Source organism: Sparus aurata, chromosome 16 (genome assembly GCF_900880675.1).
Source record: "Sparus aurata chromosome 16, fSpaAur1.1, whole genome shotgun sequence".
NCBI classification, from domain to species: Eukaryota; Metazoa; Chordata; class Actinopteri; order Spariformes; family Sparidae; genus Sparus; species Sparus aurata.
Genome location: NC_044202.1, coordinates 8,886,372 through 8,900,996, shown reverse-complemented (window position 1 = coordinate 8,900,996; position 14,625 = coordinate 8,886,372). Strand labels below are relative to the sequence as shown.

At 41.4% G+C, this 14,625-nt stretch overlaps 1 protein-coding gene across 2 annotated transcripts in view; it reads left to right on the top strand.

Annotated features, from left to right (window-relative positions):
• Positions 1 to 14,625, top strand: part of stard9 (StAR-related lipid transfer (START) domain containing 9) — a 30,372-nt gene that overhangs the window by 11,326 nt on the left and 4,421 nt on the right. The window contains exons 4-21 of one of the 2 annotated variants that reach the window (XM_030391378.1): positions 4,582 to 4,698; positions 4,913 to 4,945; positions 5,045 to 5,106; positions 5,696 to 5,808; positions 7,848 to 7,990; positions 8,103 to 8,170; positions 8,367 to 8,464; positions 8,615 to 8,836; positions 9,627 to 9,724; positions 9,814 to 9,891; positions 10,163 to 10,237; positions 11,085 to 11,264; positions 12,207 to 12,258; positions 12,601 to 12,726; positions 13,054 to 13,136; positions 13,346 to 13,407; positions 13,803 to 13,996; positions 14,140 to 14,614. In XM_030391378.1, coding sequence (XP_030247238.1) covers positions 4,582 to 4,698; positions 4,913 to 4,945; positions 5,045 to 5,106; positions 5,696 to 5,808; positions 7,848 to 7,990; positions 8,103 to 8,170; positions 8,367 to 8,464; positions 8,615 to 8,836; positions 9,627 to 9,724; positions 9,814 to 9,891; positions 10,163 to 10,237; positions 11,085 to 11,264; positions 12,207 to 12,258; positions 12,601 to 12,726; positions 13,054 to 13,136; positions 13,346 to 13,407; positions 13,803 to 13,996; positions 14,140 to 14,614 — 2,279 coding nt within the window. Of the gene's footprint in view, positions 1 to 4,581; positions 4,699 to 4,912; positions 4,946 to 5,044; positions 5,107 to 5,695; positions 5,809 to 7,847; positions 7,991 to 8,102; positions 8,171 to 8,366; positions 8,465 to 8,614; positions 8,837 to 9,626; positions 9,725 to 9,813; positions 9,892 to 10,159; positions 10,238 to 11,084; positions 11,265 to 12,206; positions 12,259 to 12,600; positions 12,727 to 13,053; positions 13,137 to 13,345; positions 13,408 to 13,802; positions 13,997 to 14,139; positions 14,615 to 14,625 lie in introns of both variants that reach the window. The other variant, XM_030391377.1, reaches the window with a different exon arrangement.

The following is a 14,625-nucleotide window of genomic DNA, read 5'->3' as shown; positions in this document are numbered from 1 at the left end:
CCCATGTTTCAAAACCATCATGAAACGTAATTTTATCTGGTTCCTTGTTTTTCAGGATACCTCATTTTCCTCAGAGAGATCTGGTCCAACTTAGTTAGACACACGCACTATATTTTTACTTCCCTCTTTAGATCTGTTGCCAAGGTAGAATTTTATAAGATAGCATCTCTCCTTATGTCACTACTCCATTTAAAAATGGCTGTCATGCATATCATGTGGCGGTATTATTTTAAAGCTGTGCTCTCTTTTTCCATCTTCTGACTTTGCATTGCTTGAAATTTGAATCTTTGAATGCCTGGCAATGCATTTTATTTGGTGAAAGTGGTGTTTGCAGATGAGAGTATTGTGCAGGCAAAGGCAGATATAGATAGAAAATGAAATCGAAAGATACTGTAAATAAAGTAGAAGCTTGCAGCACGATATAAAGTGACACCTCGTTTCTCTGAACGCTATCTTTTCTACTTGATTATAGTTGGTATTGAAGAGGGTCAAAGATGGAAGTAATTTGGTACTTGGTACAAAAGTAGTGGATCGTAACCTGCAATTCATGTTAAATATATTGTACTGTGTCTTGGCCAAAGCAAACTGTCCTTTTATTTGCCTTCCGCTATATCTGGAGGCCTTTTGCCATCTTTCCTAACCCCAAAGCCTTGTTCTGTTCTTCCTTCCCTCCTCTCTGTTGTAGCCTGATGAATTTGACCTATTTCCTTGTAAAGAATGAAATCTATATTCTGCTTTTCCTCTTTCATTGTTAGATTGTTTGTACATTTTTTCCTCCGAGAGGGAAGTAAACTCTGAGGCTTTTGTCCTTGTTGTGGACGCTGTTTCCTCTAAGCTGGTCCAAGACAGACGCATGCACATACACACATGCACGTGCATTGGCCTGCTGGTGACAACCCCCTTCCTGTTAATGGAGGTGTTTAGTCTGTCCCCTGTGTGTGTTTCGAGGCGACCGACCAGCCTGCACGCTTGCTATGGGTCTGGCCAAGTCACTTTATCTTCAGGCTGTTTTCTCCTGCTTCATTTGATCCTGGAGTACATTTCCATTCCCACAATGCAACTTGTCTCTTACCTCAGCGGCTTTGTTCGACCAAAAATACCTCCCGGTGCTGCAGGGTGCTGCAATCTGTGAAAGTGGGTTGTGGGGGAGCCGGAGCGCCATGGCACAAATGACAGTCTACTGATTTAATTTGGCGTGACAGTGATGACAAACAACAGGCTTGTTTTAATGTCGCCTGTCTAGACAAACTCATACACACAGTTTTAATTTTCTCAAGAGGTTGAAATAAGTTTATGCTTCCTCTCGTGGTTTTGTTCAGAGGTTATGTAGAGTATTTTGCACACTTTTGATGTAACCAAACAGGCATATCGATGTAGAAAAAGAGAAAACAAAAGGACTTGTGTACAGAGAGAAAAGAGAGAGTCAAGTTCAAAGACGGAGCGCTCAGTTGAAGTGAAGTTCCTGCTCTTTGTGCCAAACCTGGAGGGACCCTCAGCCTTGTCGTAGCCCCCATAGAGTGAATTTAAGAGGGTCAACTTTAACAAGGGCAGTATTGATTCTCTGTGTTTGAGGGAGGAGAGGTTGTCAATGTCTGTTTTTGAATGGTAGGATGAGGACAAGACAGGGGCGGCGCTGCTTTTTGTCTCCATGTTTAAGCCTCCATTCAGCCAAGACGCAGGGGGCAACACTTGGTGGTCTGGACTCCAGGGGGACTGCACACTTCGACTGCATCACTATTTATTGGGCAACAGTTACATAAGACACTAAATATTCGTATTAGAGCTCTATGCTTTTTTATCGTCATGTATTTTATTAAGCTGAATGATTCCGTGTGTAAACTGTTGGTCTGACAAAATAAAATAACCTCACATTTATCAAAAATGAAATTAATCATTATATGTAGCCCCTGTTAAGCTAAAAAGGCAGCTTAAGCTAAAAAACTGTCTACACTCACAAGTGTTAAATTGATTCCTGTGCATGGGAATAACAACGTGTTAGATTTTTCTTCCATAGTGCCTGCTGGGTGATTTATAAGGTCATTGAGTAAGACAACCGTTGTGGCAGCACTTTTACTAGTAACACGTGGCTGTTGTCTGCACATGGTTGGCTTGGATACAGAGTAATGCTTTAAAATGAAAAATGGTGGCTGTAGTGAGTTTAGGGCTGCAGCTAACACAGTCTTAGTTGATTAATCTGTACAGTTTAGTCTGCAAAAATTGAATATGCCAATCACAAGTTTGTAATGAAGGTAGGATATTTTTCACTACAAACTTTTCATATAGGACACAATATAAGCCTATACTTATTCTTTGATAGGCCAATATCGCTGTTGTGTCTTATGGTTGTGATTTACTTTTCAGGCAGGTAACCAGTGTTCTGTATTACATGTTATAGTTTCTGTCTTAACCTTGAGAGCTCATTTACTAACTGTTATTTTTTGCTTTATCAGTTGCCGACTGTGCTCAGATAAGACGCTTCTTTCCATTGTATCAGTGTTGAACATTTCACTTTTCTCAGAGAAAACTCAAGGCTGTTGAATATTAACACACCTATATTCACACACTCCTAAAAACAACCAGATGACCATCGAATTGTTTCAGGGTTCTTTCACAGGGCCCAGGCCTTTCTCAAAAGCTTTCAACCACATCCAACCCAAACCTATTCCCACCGTTTTCTGAGCCAAAAGTATACACAAGCTTAGCTCCAGGTTCTCACTTCTCCTGACAGTGGTTGGTAGTCACACACACGGGAGGTATATGTTGAAACGATTCCTGCGTTTGATCCCTGTGTACTTACCCACCAGTATCTGTGGTCCTGGCTTGAGCCCGGGGGCCAGGGGAGGGGACCCCTCACTGATCTCCAGGCTGTGTTATGGTTCTGGGGGGGAATGTGCTGTGTCTCAGGTCTGGTGTAGATCAGGTTGCTGCCCACCCCCAAGGCGTGTGTTGCCTTTGGATTGAGCTTTTGGATTACCGATGAGGCCACATGTCCTGAGGAACTGGTTCTGATAGAGGTTCTTTCTGCTTATTGGTAATAAATAAAGGAAGAATAACAGTAGAGAATACTGATCATTTGTCCATTTATGTTATCTCTAACTAGTAACACATGCACCCACAGGTGCTGCTGGCCTATAATAATAAATGATATCCAGTGGAAAACATCCTCATTGCTCACCATTCACAAGGTGTGGTGTGCAACAAGGTGGTATTGATTATCAGTTCTGCAAGATATCTGACCTCGACACCCAGATGAAGTATCTACAACTGGACAGTGAATGGACTTTGTAGAGAGTTTAATGCTCGTGCCACATTGAATTGACAGAAAAAATAGTTGCCAACTACTGGAGCTGCACATTTGAATGAAATGTTATCTAAATTGCAATGGCCAAGTGCTAAATCACAAGAAACTACACTGCACTACACTAAAATGTGCTACGAAACTGCAATATAATCAAGTGCTGTACGTCTTGTCATCATGTTTTTAATAGTTTTTTCGGTAAAAATGTATATTATGGTCCAAAACTATTATACTCACACATCTTGAGTCATATTGCAATCACAATAGCTGTCAGAATCAACGCCATATTGTGTCTGATTTCTTTTTTTACTGTATTATGCCACTAACCCTAACCCAACTACTATTGATAATCATTTTTCAAGCTGCATTGCCACTGGGAGTTTTTATTTCCCTACACCTGGCACATACATGCCAATAACATAGTACTATTTCAGCTCTAGAATAAATTTGATGGGTATATCGACTTTCTTTCTTCTGTATTATGAGAACACTGCCTTCAGCAAAGATGGTGTGTCAATTTGCCCTAATTACAGCCTATTTCTTCTAAAAACCGAGTAATATATGTATACACCAACTGCCCAGCATGTGTTCCATACTACTTAAACTTCTCATAATAAAATGAGAGGTTGTGATTTGGCCTCGCGCTAATAATCTCCAGACACCGGCGTTCAGATGCAGACTAAGGCAGAAACAAAACATTAGGCCTCAGTTGATTGTTTTCAGTGAGACTCCCCCGGATCCCCCGTATCACCACCGCGCTTTTCGGCAGCGTTTATTTTCCTGACCCAATCACTTCTCAATGTCTCTCTACTCTCACATTTGTTTCTCTTACATACACATTCTGCAAAGTTGTTTACCCAGAGTATTAGCTGACCTCCCTGCTCCTTACCCAAACACCTCAGCAGGAAGCAACATTACCTCCCCGCCATTGGCCCGGTGCCACAGCATTGTGATAGTGGAACCTTGGTGTAATTCTACACTCATGTAAAAACAATGTGATTAAGATCAAGAACATCAGCCTAGAGTGTAAACACATGGGTACATAAGAGCACCTACTTTTTCTTTCATTAAAACATGCATTAAAATGTCTTTGCATCTATTGTTGACACGTATAGGTGAGCTGATATTCATCATGAATCGGCACCTTTTCTTAATTATCTAGCCAATTTGAAATATAGACGGGGTGAGCCAGCTGTCTGACTCTGTCCAGTTATCTATAAACACCTCTTAACTGTTCTTTCTCTGTGTATTTGTGATTTAGGATATGTGTATTTGTTCCTCAGGTGTTCCAGGACCTAGGTGTGTCGGTGCTGTCTGGAGCCTCTGAGGGCTACAATGTGTGTCTGTTTGCTTACGGCCAAACGGGATCTGGCAAGACATACACCATGATGGGTACTCCGGTGAGAAGGAATATCTGCATGGCATTGTATTCATTTTTCAGGCCTCACCAGTCATAATGGAAGCAATGAAACACATTGTTACACAGGGTATAAAACCATGCTGCACTGCAAATGGGCAAATGAGAACATATTGTAATGAAATCCTCAATCCTCAGAGTGGTTGTCAAAGGTTAGTAATACTAATGCGCCCTCACTCTCTGTGTTTTCTTGTCAGGACTCCATTGGCTTGACCCCTCGGATCTGCCAGGTATGTCTGCGGATCGTAAATTTCTAAGTAGTCCACACTGATGATTCAGCCACTGACCATCCTGTGTTGAACTAAAGTGCATTTCTTCCTTCCTCACAGGGTCTCTTTAGGTCTGAAGACACTTTTCCTGATGGGCAAAACTCAAGCAGAGTGGAGATCAGGTATGCTTTTATCGTCTTTCCTTTTTTAAACAGTCTCTTCCTGAAATTCAAATTAGACGGGCACTTGCCTTAACGATTATTCTGCAAAGCTACAGGCAATATAATGCAAATCAAATACTGGATTTTCTTGTCTGTTTTGGAGGTCACCTCAGAGCAGCTTATTGAAGGTGATTAATTTGACAAAGCTAAGATGGATATTATGCTTTCTGCTGGGTTCTCCCTGCCATTCATTGAAGAGGATAAATCTATTGTTTTTATGATTCAAAGATGGTTATTTCGATAGCGTTTAACGTTTTTCTGGGTCATTAGGTCAGACGGAACCATGTAACTACAATGGTTACGCCCCGGTTGAAACACTGCCATTGTCATATGTCAGCCCCCCCTTGTCTCTTGTCTCTCTGAGGAAAATTGCTTGAAAGATAAACTCTGACACACAGAAAAATGCAGATAATAAACTGATAATGGGACTGTATGTGGGCCTGTGGTATACATCTCAGTGACTGGATGGATAAAATGGTCAATAGATAATACCATTCTGACATTTCATCAAGTGTGTGCATGTTTTCTCATCTTTATGTTCCCATTTCAGTTTCCTGGAGATCTATAACGAGCGAGTGCGAGACCTGCTGAGGCGAGGAGAGCAGAAGAAGAGAGCCTCGCTGAGAGTTAGAGAACACCCTGATAAAGGACCCTACGTGCAAGGTGAGTGTTCAGGGCACCTGCATCTAAACTTTGTAAAGCAGCTGACAGCAAAGACTAGACTTTACTTCCACTGGCCATCTCCATTAATTGTTGAAAGGTACCCTTGCATCTCACCGCCACCAAAAACCAAGTGATGCCCTATTAATTTAGTTTGCAATGTTGAAGAGATAATAAATACATGGAGACAATCACACATACACACAGATTTTAAATAAACCTGTGCAGAAATTGTAGAGAACTCTGGGTTTTAACAAATATCCCAATAACCCGAATGCAAGTAAAACAGATTAAATGCAATCTAATTTAAATTCAATTTTCAAAACATGAATGCATAGTCCCAGGTGTAATTGCGCTCACTTCAACATTTCCGCTTTTGTTTTCTTTCCATCTGTCTTACTGTTTAAATAGTTAGCCAAATCCTAATTAACACTGCAAAGAGGGTTTCACCAAGATTAAAAGGAGATGCCAAATGTATGAAGAGGGAAAACATTCTTTTTGATAACCTTGAGGCAACCTAATGTCTCAAACATAAGGGAGGGGAGTAATATGGGAGTGAGATGATGCCTGGACGTGGGCAGAAGAGGCGACCAATGACCAGATTATCGTAGTTCCTAAAGGACATATAGGGTAGAGGCATTTTATACACAAGGTATCTGTTAGAGGAGAGTCCAATTCTATGCACTTATGAAAAAGTGCTTTTACAAGCTCTCTGAAGTCTCCAATGTTAAATGTATACAACACTCAGCATTGGATCAAACAGTAAAAGGATCTTACTGTAACACAAAGCATGAGGAGAGTGAAGATGAGAGCGGATACCAAAACTGTAGTTTTCTGTCTCAGCGCTGTGATACACATAATTTTATCAAATTATGGAGTTGGAAGTGTAACATGGTCTGCAGTATTTTGAGTAATGTTTGTGTCATGTAAGTTTAGTTTACAAGTCACTGTGGTATGTGGTCAGCGGTGGAATTTTGTTCCGTTGTTAAGCTTTTGATCTGGTCCAGAATTGGCTGTCCCTGGCTCTCATTCAGACTCCTCTTTTAGCTTGTCTTGCTTTCTCTCTCTTTTCCTTTTTCTTTCTCCCTCCATCTTCTCTTCTCTCCCTCCTCTTTCTGTCTCTCCCTCTCATCCGCCCGCCTCGCTACATTTAAAGCCCCACATCCACTCATTGTCCGTATCAGGAGAAATCCCAGTTGACCAGAGGAAGTGAAGTCATTTCCTTGTGGTTCCAAGGAGAAGGCTTCACCACACACACACCCACAGAGCACACACAGAGGAGTCCCAGCTTTTACTTCTCCGCTGCCAACACGAGTCCATCAAACATTGTTTTACTGTCATTCTTTTGAAAGAATCAAAATGTCTGTATTAAATGTTTATTTAAAACAAGAAATAAGTGACCACGTTATGGCACCATGAGGCTTTTTAGTAATATATGTGCACATCTGTTTTACAGCCAATCGAGATACGTGATTCACGCCTGGAAGCAGGGCATTGTTAGAGTTTTTCGTTGTTAGATGCTCTGGGAAATTGTGAGCAAGTAATGATGAGACATACTTCCTGTTTGTGTCTTTTTCATGTCTCTATCCTTCAGCTTATTTTCCTCTTCTACACAAATGTCTTTTTTCCTTGTTTACCGCAGTGTCATCAGTGTAATTGTCGGCTATGTTAAAAGTGTAGGCGTTCCGAAATGTTTTCAAAAGCTGTTTAACATTTTAGTTTCTTTTACTTTTGCTTAATTTATCAGTGAAGCTTATACCTAGGGCAGCCAGACACGACCATAACCTTAAAATGTTCATTAAATGAATAAAAAGAAAGAATAATCCTCTTTTATCTTCCTTACAATTGTAGACTTTGCATCTTGATACTCAACAACAGAATGAACCGAAGCTGCACTCACTCTCAAAAGAAGCTATACAATTAATTATTAATTATTAATATTAATTAACAAACATTTTTACGTTCATATAAACCCACAACACTCTCTGTGTTTTTGCTACGTTCTCTCAGCATGTTTGCTTTGTTTGTTTCTCTCTATTCAGACCTGTCGCAGCATGTGGTCTCAGATTGTAAGCAGGCCATGGACCTTTTGGAGGAAGGCATCGCCAACCGAATCACGGCAGCAACCCACAACCATGATGCCAGCAGCCGATCCCACGCCATCTTCACCATCCAGTACACACAGGTCACCATATCTCCCAGCCCTCCCTGCCCTCTCTGCTCACATACAGCTTTACTCATCTGGTGATGATCATTTTGCAGATTCCATTATGATTTCTCGTGTCTTTTCACCACAGGCAATCCTAGAAAACAACCTTCCGTCTGAAACTGTCAGCAAGATAAACCTGGTGGACTTGGCTGGGAGGTAAAGCTGTTTTTTCTTTCTGTTTTGTTTTTTATCTCAACATCTTTTCAGTCAAAGTAATAGACAAAACTGCCCCCTAGTGGATATTTGCTACTGACCTGAGATTCTCAATTCACATTTATTCATTGGATAATCTTTGTCTTTAATCTCTGAAAATGACATTAACCTCATGTTATGTTTATGTTGTGTCTGACAGTGAACGCGCAGATCCTCACTACTGCAGGGATAGACTGACGGAGGGCTCTAACATTAACAAGTCCCTGGTCACTTTGGGCATTGTCATATCTGCTCTTGGTAAATAAAGTTGCTTCAATTTGTAGTGTCCAAGAAAGAATTAAATCTAGCATGCACCTCAACAATTCCTCAAACATCTTTACATTATTTCCTTGTAACATAACACTCTATAAATCTGTCCACTACCCCGTCTTCCCACTTTTTCCACAGCCCAGAACTCCCAGATGTCTAGCAGCTGTCAGAGCATCAACAGTATGGCTTCTGAGGGCGATGGCAGCACGGTGGGAAGCCACAGCAGCTCCCTGTCTGGAGGAGGAGGAGGAGGAGGAGGTGGTGGGAGGAGGCATTGCTTCATCCCCTACAGGGACTCGGTCCTAACCTGGCTGTTGAAAGACAGCCTGGGCGGCAACTCCAAGACCATCATGATTGCGAGTAAGTGTAACAGATGGAGCATGGCTGTGATTTGTCATTTTTTGGTTTGATTAACTGTAAATGGTTTAATCGTATATAAGCTTAAACTAAAATGTTGATGTAGACTATGGCGGAGAAAAAACAAATTGCCTATTTGGCAATATTTCAGATTTAAACCCAACACTACCAGGGAACCTTATAACATCAATGAGGGATGAGAAGTTGGTTCCCTCACTTAGAAGTGAGTGCAAACAGCTCTTGTAGCTCCTCATCAAACTCTGCTTCTAACTCCTAGCTCCTTCTTGCTCCATTAATCCCTTAGACTGTGTAAAAATAATTTCAGGCTTATCCGCTTTCAAAAAATGCATAAAATTACTGTTGTTTTGCTCTGTAGACGCATTTTTGATGAATGATAGCGGTGAGTGCTAAACTCACTGAGCACATTGCGTTTATAAATAAAAGTAGACTTGTGTTTTTGCAGTCAGTTGCATTAAATGTAAAGCTGCAGCAGTTTGCATTAGCAATAACTTAAAACTGCAATCTACAGACAGTGAGCGTCTTTTCCTATAAAAAGCCTGGTGTACTAGGCAACACCGGTGTTGTCAGAAGCTCACCACGGCAACCCTGGTACTTAACCTAATGGCTGGCTTGGAGGTTGGAAATTAGATCGAAAAAAGTAATGGTAATGCTTCGGAAAATAGTTTGCAGTAATGAAGCCACACTCACAAAACCTCTGGTACAGTTCCTTCAGTCTCACTCTGTCCTAATTGCTGTACTGGTGTCTTTTCCTTGTCGTATGTTTGTGTTGCAGCTGTCTCACCCTCTGCTAACAGCTACAACGAAACCCTGAGCACCCTGCGCTATGCTGCCCACGCCAGGAATATTGTCAACAAGCCTCGGGTTAATGAGGTCAGTGGCTGTTCAGAGTCTGACAACAAGATTTGATGTTTGATCTAAATGTTTTAAGTGGGTTAATGTGTGCTTTGATTTCTGTGCAGGATGCCAACGTTCGACTGATCAGGGAACTGAGGGAGGAGATTGACAGGCTGAAGAGCATGCTGCTCAGCTTTGAAATGGTATGGTGACCTTTTTTTCATTGGCGCGTAGCACTGACTCTCACAGGGATACACCCCACTGGGTTTACCCTCTTAGTACTGTAAGACTTTGAATTAAAGAGATTCCCACATTACAAGTTTTTATAGCAAAGGCTTAACACAGTGCTTTGTGTCTTTTTGACATTTTTAATCCCCTGGGTGGTGAAGATTGAATTGCACTGTAACGAATATGACATTTTCCCCTCGCACAGCATATTGACGGATCATTTGTTACTCTCTTGACTGACAGCAGCGTAATCCCAGTCCATCCCTGAGCGATGAAAGGGACGGAAATCTGTCCGACATCGTGCTACAGAATGAACTAAAGGTAATGCAGATGGCCACAGTAATCTTTGACACATCCAGTCAGTCTTTGGTCATTTTCAGCTGAATATTTTTAGTCAACTGACAGATTTTACTACAAAGTAATACAGGGCAACATATTAAAAAACTGGAGACTTTTTGCGCACCACACAAAGTCTAATCCCTTGGACATCTTTAACCTCACTGACCTATTAATGGATCTATAATCACAAGTGCTGCTAAACATTATTCAATGTGTTAACTCTTATCTAGTCATAAGGTTTTAAAAGAAAGAAAGAAGGATTATTTGCACATATGCATGTTATCTCCTTAAAGGATCTGTTAACCCAATTCACATGAGTCATTTTCTTCCAACTTGCTCATTCCTGCATTTAGCTATCATTTGTCCCTTGATTATGAGATTATGACATTCTATTTGTCAACGTGATGAGGAACTTCTTCAATAGAAAATAATAAAACATTTTCTCAACATGGTCTGTGGATTATCCTGAGTAACTAGGCCATTGTTTCTTGGGAAAAAAGACATTCCTGTCATTGTGTTGAGTTCCATAAACAATATTCCATTCCTCTCTGTTGTACTGGGATGGCAGCAGATGTCCCAGCAGTGCATATCACGACACCTGTGTTCTGGAATAAGTACATACCTGTGACACATTGTCACACAGTATGTTTTTCTTCCGACTTTGAAACCCATCAAAAGAAAGTTGGGAAACATACAGGAAAGTGGTGTCAGAAGTGATAGTTGAAATAGTATTGCTGGCTATTGGTATCATCTTTATCTCCCTTATTACAGATATTTACTCTGTGTTACTTACTGTCCCTCATCATCTTTATCCATGTCTCTTCCTCAGGTGGAGCAACTGACGAAGGATTGGTCGGCGAGCTGGAGAGACAAGAAGGAGCTGCTGGAGCAGTACAGCGTGGACATCAACAGAGACCGGGCCGGATTCCTTATCAACTCCTTCCAACCACACCTGGTCACTCTGGATGGAGACGTTCTCAGCACCGGGGTCGTTTTCTATCACCTCAGGGTATGATGATAAAAAGGAAAATAGACTGTAATGTTGTTGTATTTTGTTTTTTGTATTTTTTTGGGGTATTTTAGTGTAAATATTAGAATAGATGTCAGCTAGGTATCAGAATTACCAGTATAAGTGTAGGATTTAATCACATTAATATAGGGTTATACAAGTTTTATTTGATGGTATTATGCTTGTACTTTCACTCTGCCTCTTCCTTTCATCTCTAGAAACACATCACTCATTTGCACACATGCTGTGCACTAAAAAATACATATTTGTATGGACAACATGATGCAAAAACTGCTGCAAAAAGATATTCTCCTCATTTGCTCTACTTTTCTCCAGCTATAAAGTTACTGATTTGTCATCTGTCTTCGCTGAAAGTGTTTTTTTTTCTACTAGATTCTTCCCCTCCTCCTTCTACTTTTTTCTCTCTGTTCTGCTCGAAAAACTCTTGAGAAAAGGTGCGTTTGTCTGTCTTTTCTTTTCACTCCAACTGTCCTGTCGATCTCCCTTTTCTTGGTGTGTGTGTGTGTGCATCTTCCGTAATGCATAAAGCTCGGCTGGATAAGAGGCTCTTAGTTCTGAGGCTAGGACTCAGGGGAGCTTAAGCTGTCCTGATTCTGACAATGACAAGCATACCCTTAGGCCTGACAATTACACTGTTTCCTGCATGTGAAGAGCTGAGGCCACCTGGGAGCACATGTGCTTTTGACACCATATAAGAAAGCTTTTAATCCCATTAGATAAGACATCAAAGTATACAAACGATTTATATTCTCTGTCAGCTAAATTAAATGGCTACAATTCTCAGATCATTGTGTACAATTCATTGGGACTGCTAATGCTTGTGTTTTATACACAACCAGCCAATTTCCAGTATGTACAGTATTTGTTCTGACTTCTTGGGGTGTATACATTTTAAATAAAGATGCCCATGTTTACTCACAGGAAGGCGTTACCCACATTGGACCTCAGGACCAGTTTGAAGAACCACAAATAGGTATTATTAATTCATTTGGTTTTCATTTTTCCTCACCCAGCTGAAAATATTCCATTTCAAACTCTTTGATAAGACTTGTAACTTGTACGAAACTTGTACTTTACAAGAGCGGAAATCCTCAAAGCCTCTTAAAAGCATGCATTATTACAGAGTAGACATGTAGTAAACTGGCAGCTTTAGACAAAACATGCAGCATAAAATATTGGAACTATCAGAAGATGTAAATATACAGTAGACTGAAATTTCAGTTCACAGTGAAATGTACGCTGGCTTCTCATTAAATTATGTATTAAAGCCCTGTAATTCTGTATGCGTGCTTGTGTTTCTACAATCTGTTTGTAGTTCTGCAGGGCAATGCCAGCTGTGAGATTGAAAATCACGGAGGTGTGGTAACGCTCAGACCGCTGCCGGGTTGTGTCTGCCTGCTAAATGACCGAGAGGTCACTGAGCCCTGCAGGCTGGCTCAAGGTCAGCTCCTGTCCTCAACTTAGACATTTGTTTGTTTCGCCTTTAAACTTGACACTGAGAATTATCATCATGGGGTGATTGTTCCACTATGCTTGATATCACATATAGGTTAATGTATAATTAGACACGCACTCTCACTTAAAGATATGATCTGATAACATAAATGGGTTAATGTACAATATGTATGCATGATTCTTCCCAAGGATAAACACGCAGATACACACTCACATCCACCCTGCCTGCAGCACATATCATTTCTTTCTTAAGGTTGCATGAACACAGGCACGAGCACAACTTGTGACGATGGGTATGTTTCTCTGTCTCCAGGGACAGTAATCACCTTGGGAGAAATGCATAAGTTCCGCTTCAACCACCCGGCAGAGGCAGCAGTCCTCCGAGAACGCAGACGGGTAGGCACTGCTCAGCTGAAAATTAAAACTAAGCTGATGGTTATGATAGCAATCATAATAATATTGATGATGAGCAGATGACTGGGATGCTGTGGTTGATATACTGAGATAATTTCTTCTATTTTTCTACACATGCTCTGCGCATAATGAGTGATTATTTTTTTATTGCTGATAAATATTAACGTTGATGTTGTCTTTCCTGTTCTCAGGCCAGTGAAGGTGGCATGACCTGCACCTACATTGACCTTTGCCCCGTAACCCCTGACCACAGGTAAATACTGCCTCTGAACACAGTACACCATCCTCCATGCGTGATCTTTATCAAGTGCTTGTTCTGCCAACTCACAGCATACATATTTACAAGAGGTTCATGTGTCTTACCAGTGTTGGTGGAGATGGCATGTGTTACCATTAGCCCCCACCCTTCTGAGCATTTCCAGTTAGCTGTTTAGAGGACAGGCTCAGCCGTTGCTTAGTGACTGCTGATACACAGAACTGAAAACCAACAACAGAAGCTTTTACTTTAAACCAGCCACCACCATACAGCTAAATTATAGACTTGAAATTGTTTCCAGGTGAGGTAAAATGATTTCCTTTTGGTTATTCTGGTTGTCTCTTTGTTTTTTGCACAGTTTTTCAGTCTATATTTCTATCCCTGATCTGTAGTGTTGAAGAAGTGAAGCTCCAAGGGCAGCTGGGTGCCTGTCCCTCTCCCACTGAGGAGCCTGCTGCCAGGCAGCATGTGGAGATGCAGCAGCGCTATGTAGAGAGTTTGCGACAGGAGATTCAGGCTGAACAAAGACGGGCTGAGAGAGAGCTTGAGAGAGAGCAGGCCCACCTACGACAGCAGCACAGTGAGAGTAAGTAGTCATTCCACACTCCCACATTAAGAAAAAAGTTATTTCTCATGTAGATACTTTTAAAACTATTGTGCCACAATGGATAACATCATCACATTTTGTAAATTGAGAAATGTTTCCTTCTGCAAATCTTTACCCAACAGTCCAGCAGTGGATTTTTCAGGAAAAACGGCGCCTAACAACTGCAGAGCAGAAAATCACCCAAGAGTCTGGAGTTCAAACAGACCTCTTCCCTGCACCCCTCCTCAAGTGTCTGACAGGTCCGGCGTCCGAGGATCAGACAGGTCAGACAGTGGATCGTCCATCCATGGTGGTAAGGGCCAGGAAGAAGGCAGTGCAGGAGGAGCTATTAAAGCATCATGCCGTTTGCCGTGCGGAGAGCCGCTTTCGTCGGAAAAAGTTGCATTACCAGCTGGAGAGGATTGCACGCAAGAGACTTCTGTTGGAAGCTAAGAGGGAATTGCAACGGTTGGAAAGAGCCCTGCCTCCTGGACCAGACAGCCCAGAGTCTCCAGAGTCCCCACCAAAGCTCAGAGGAAGATCATTTGTTTCTCGTAGACACTCATTCTCAGCAGATATTTTGTCCCGGCTCTACCCACAGAACACCCCTATCTTCAGGTAAGCAAATT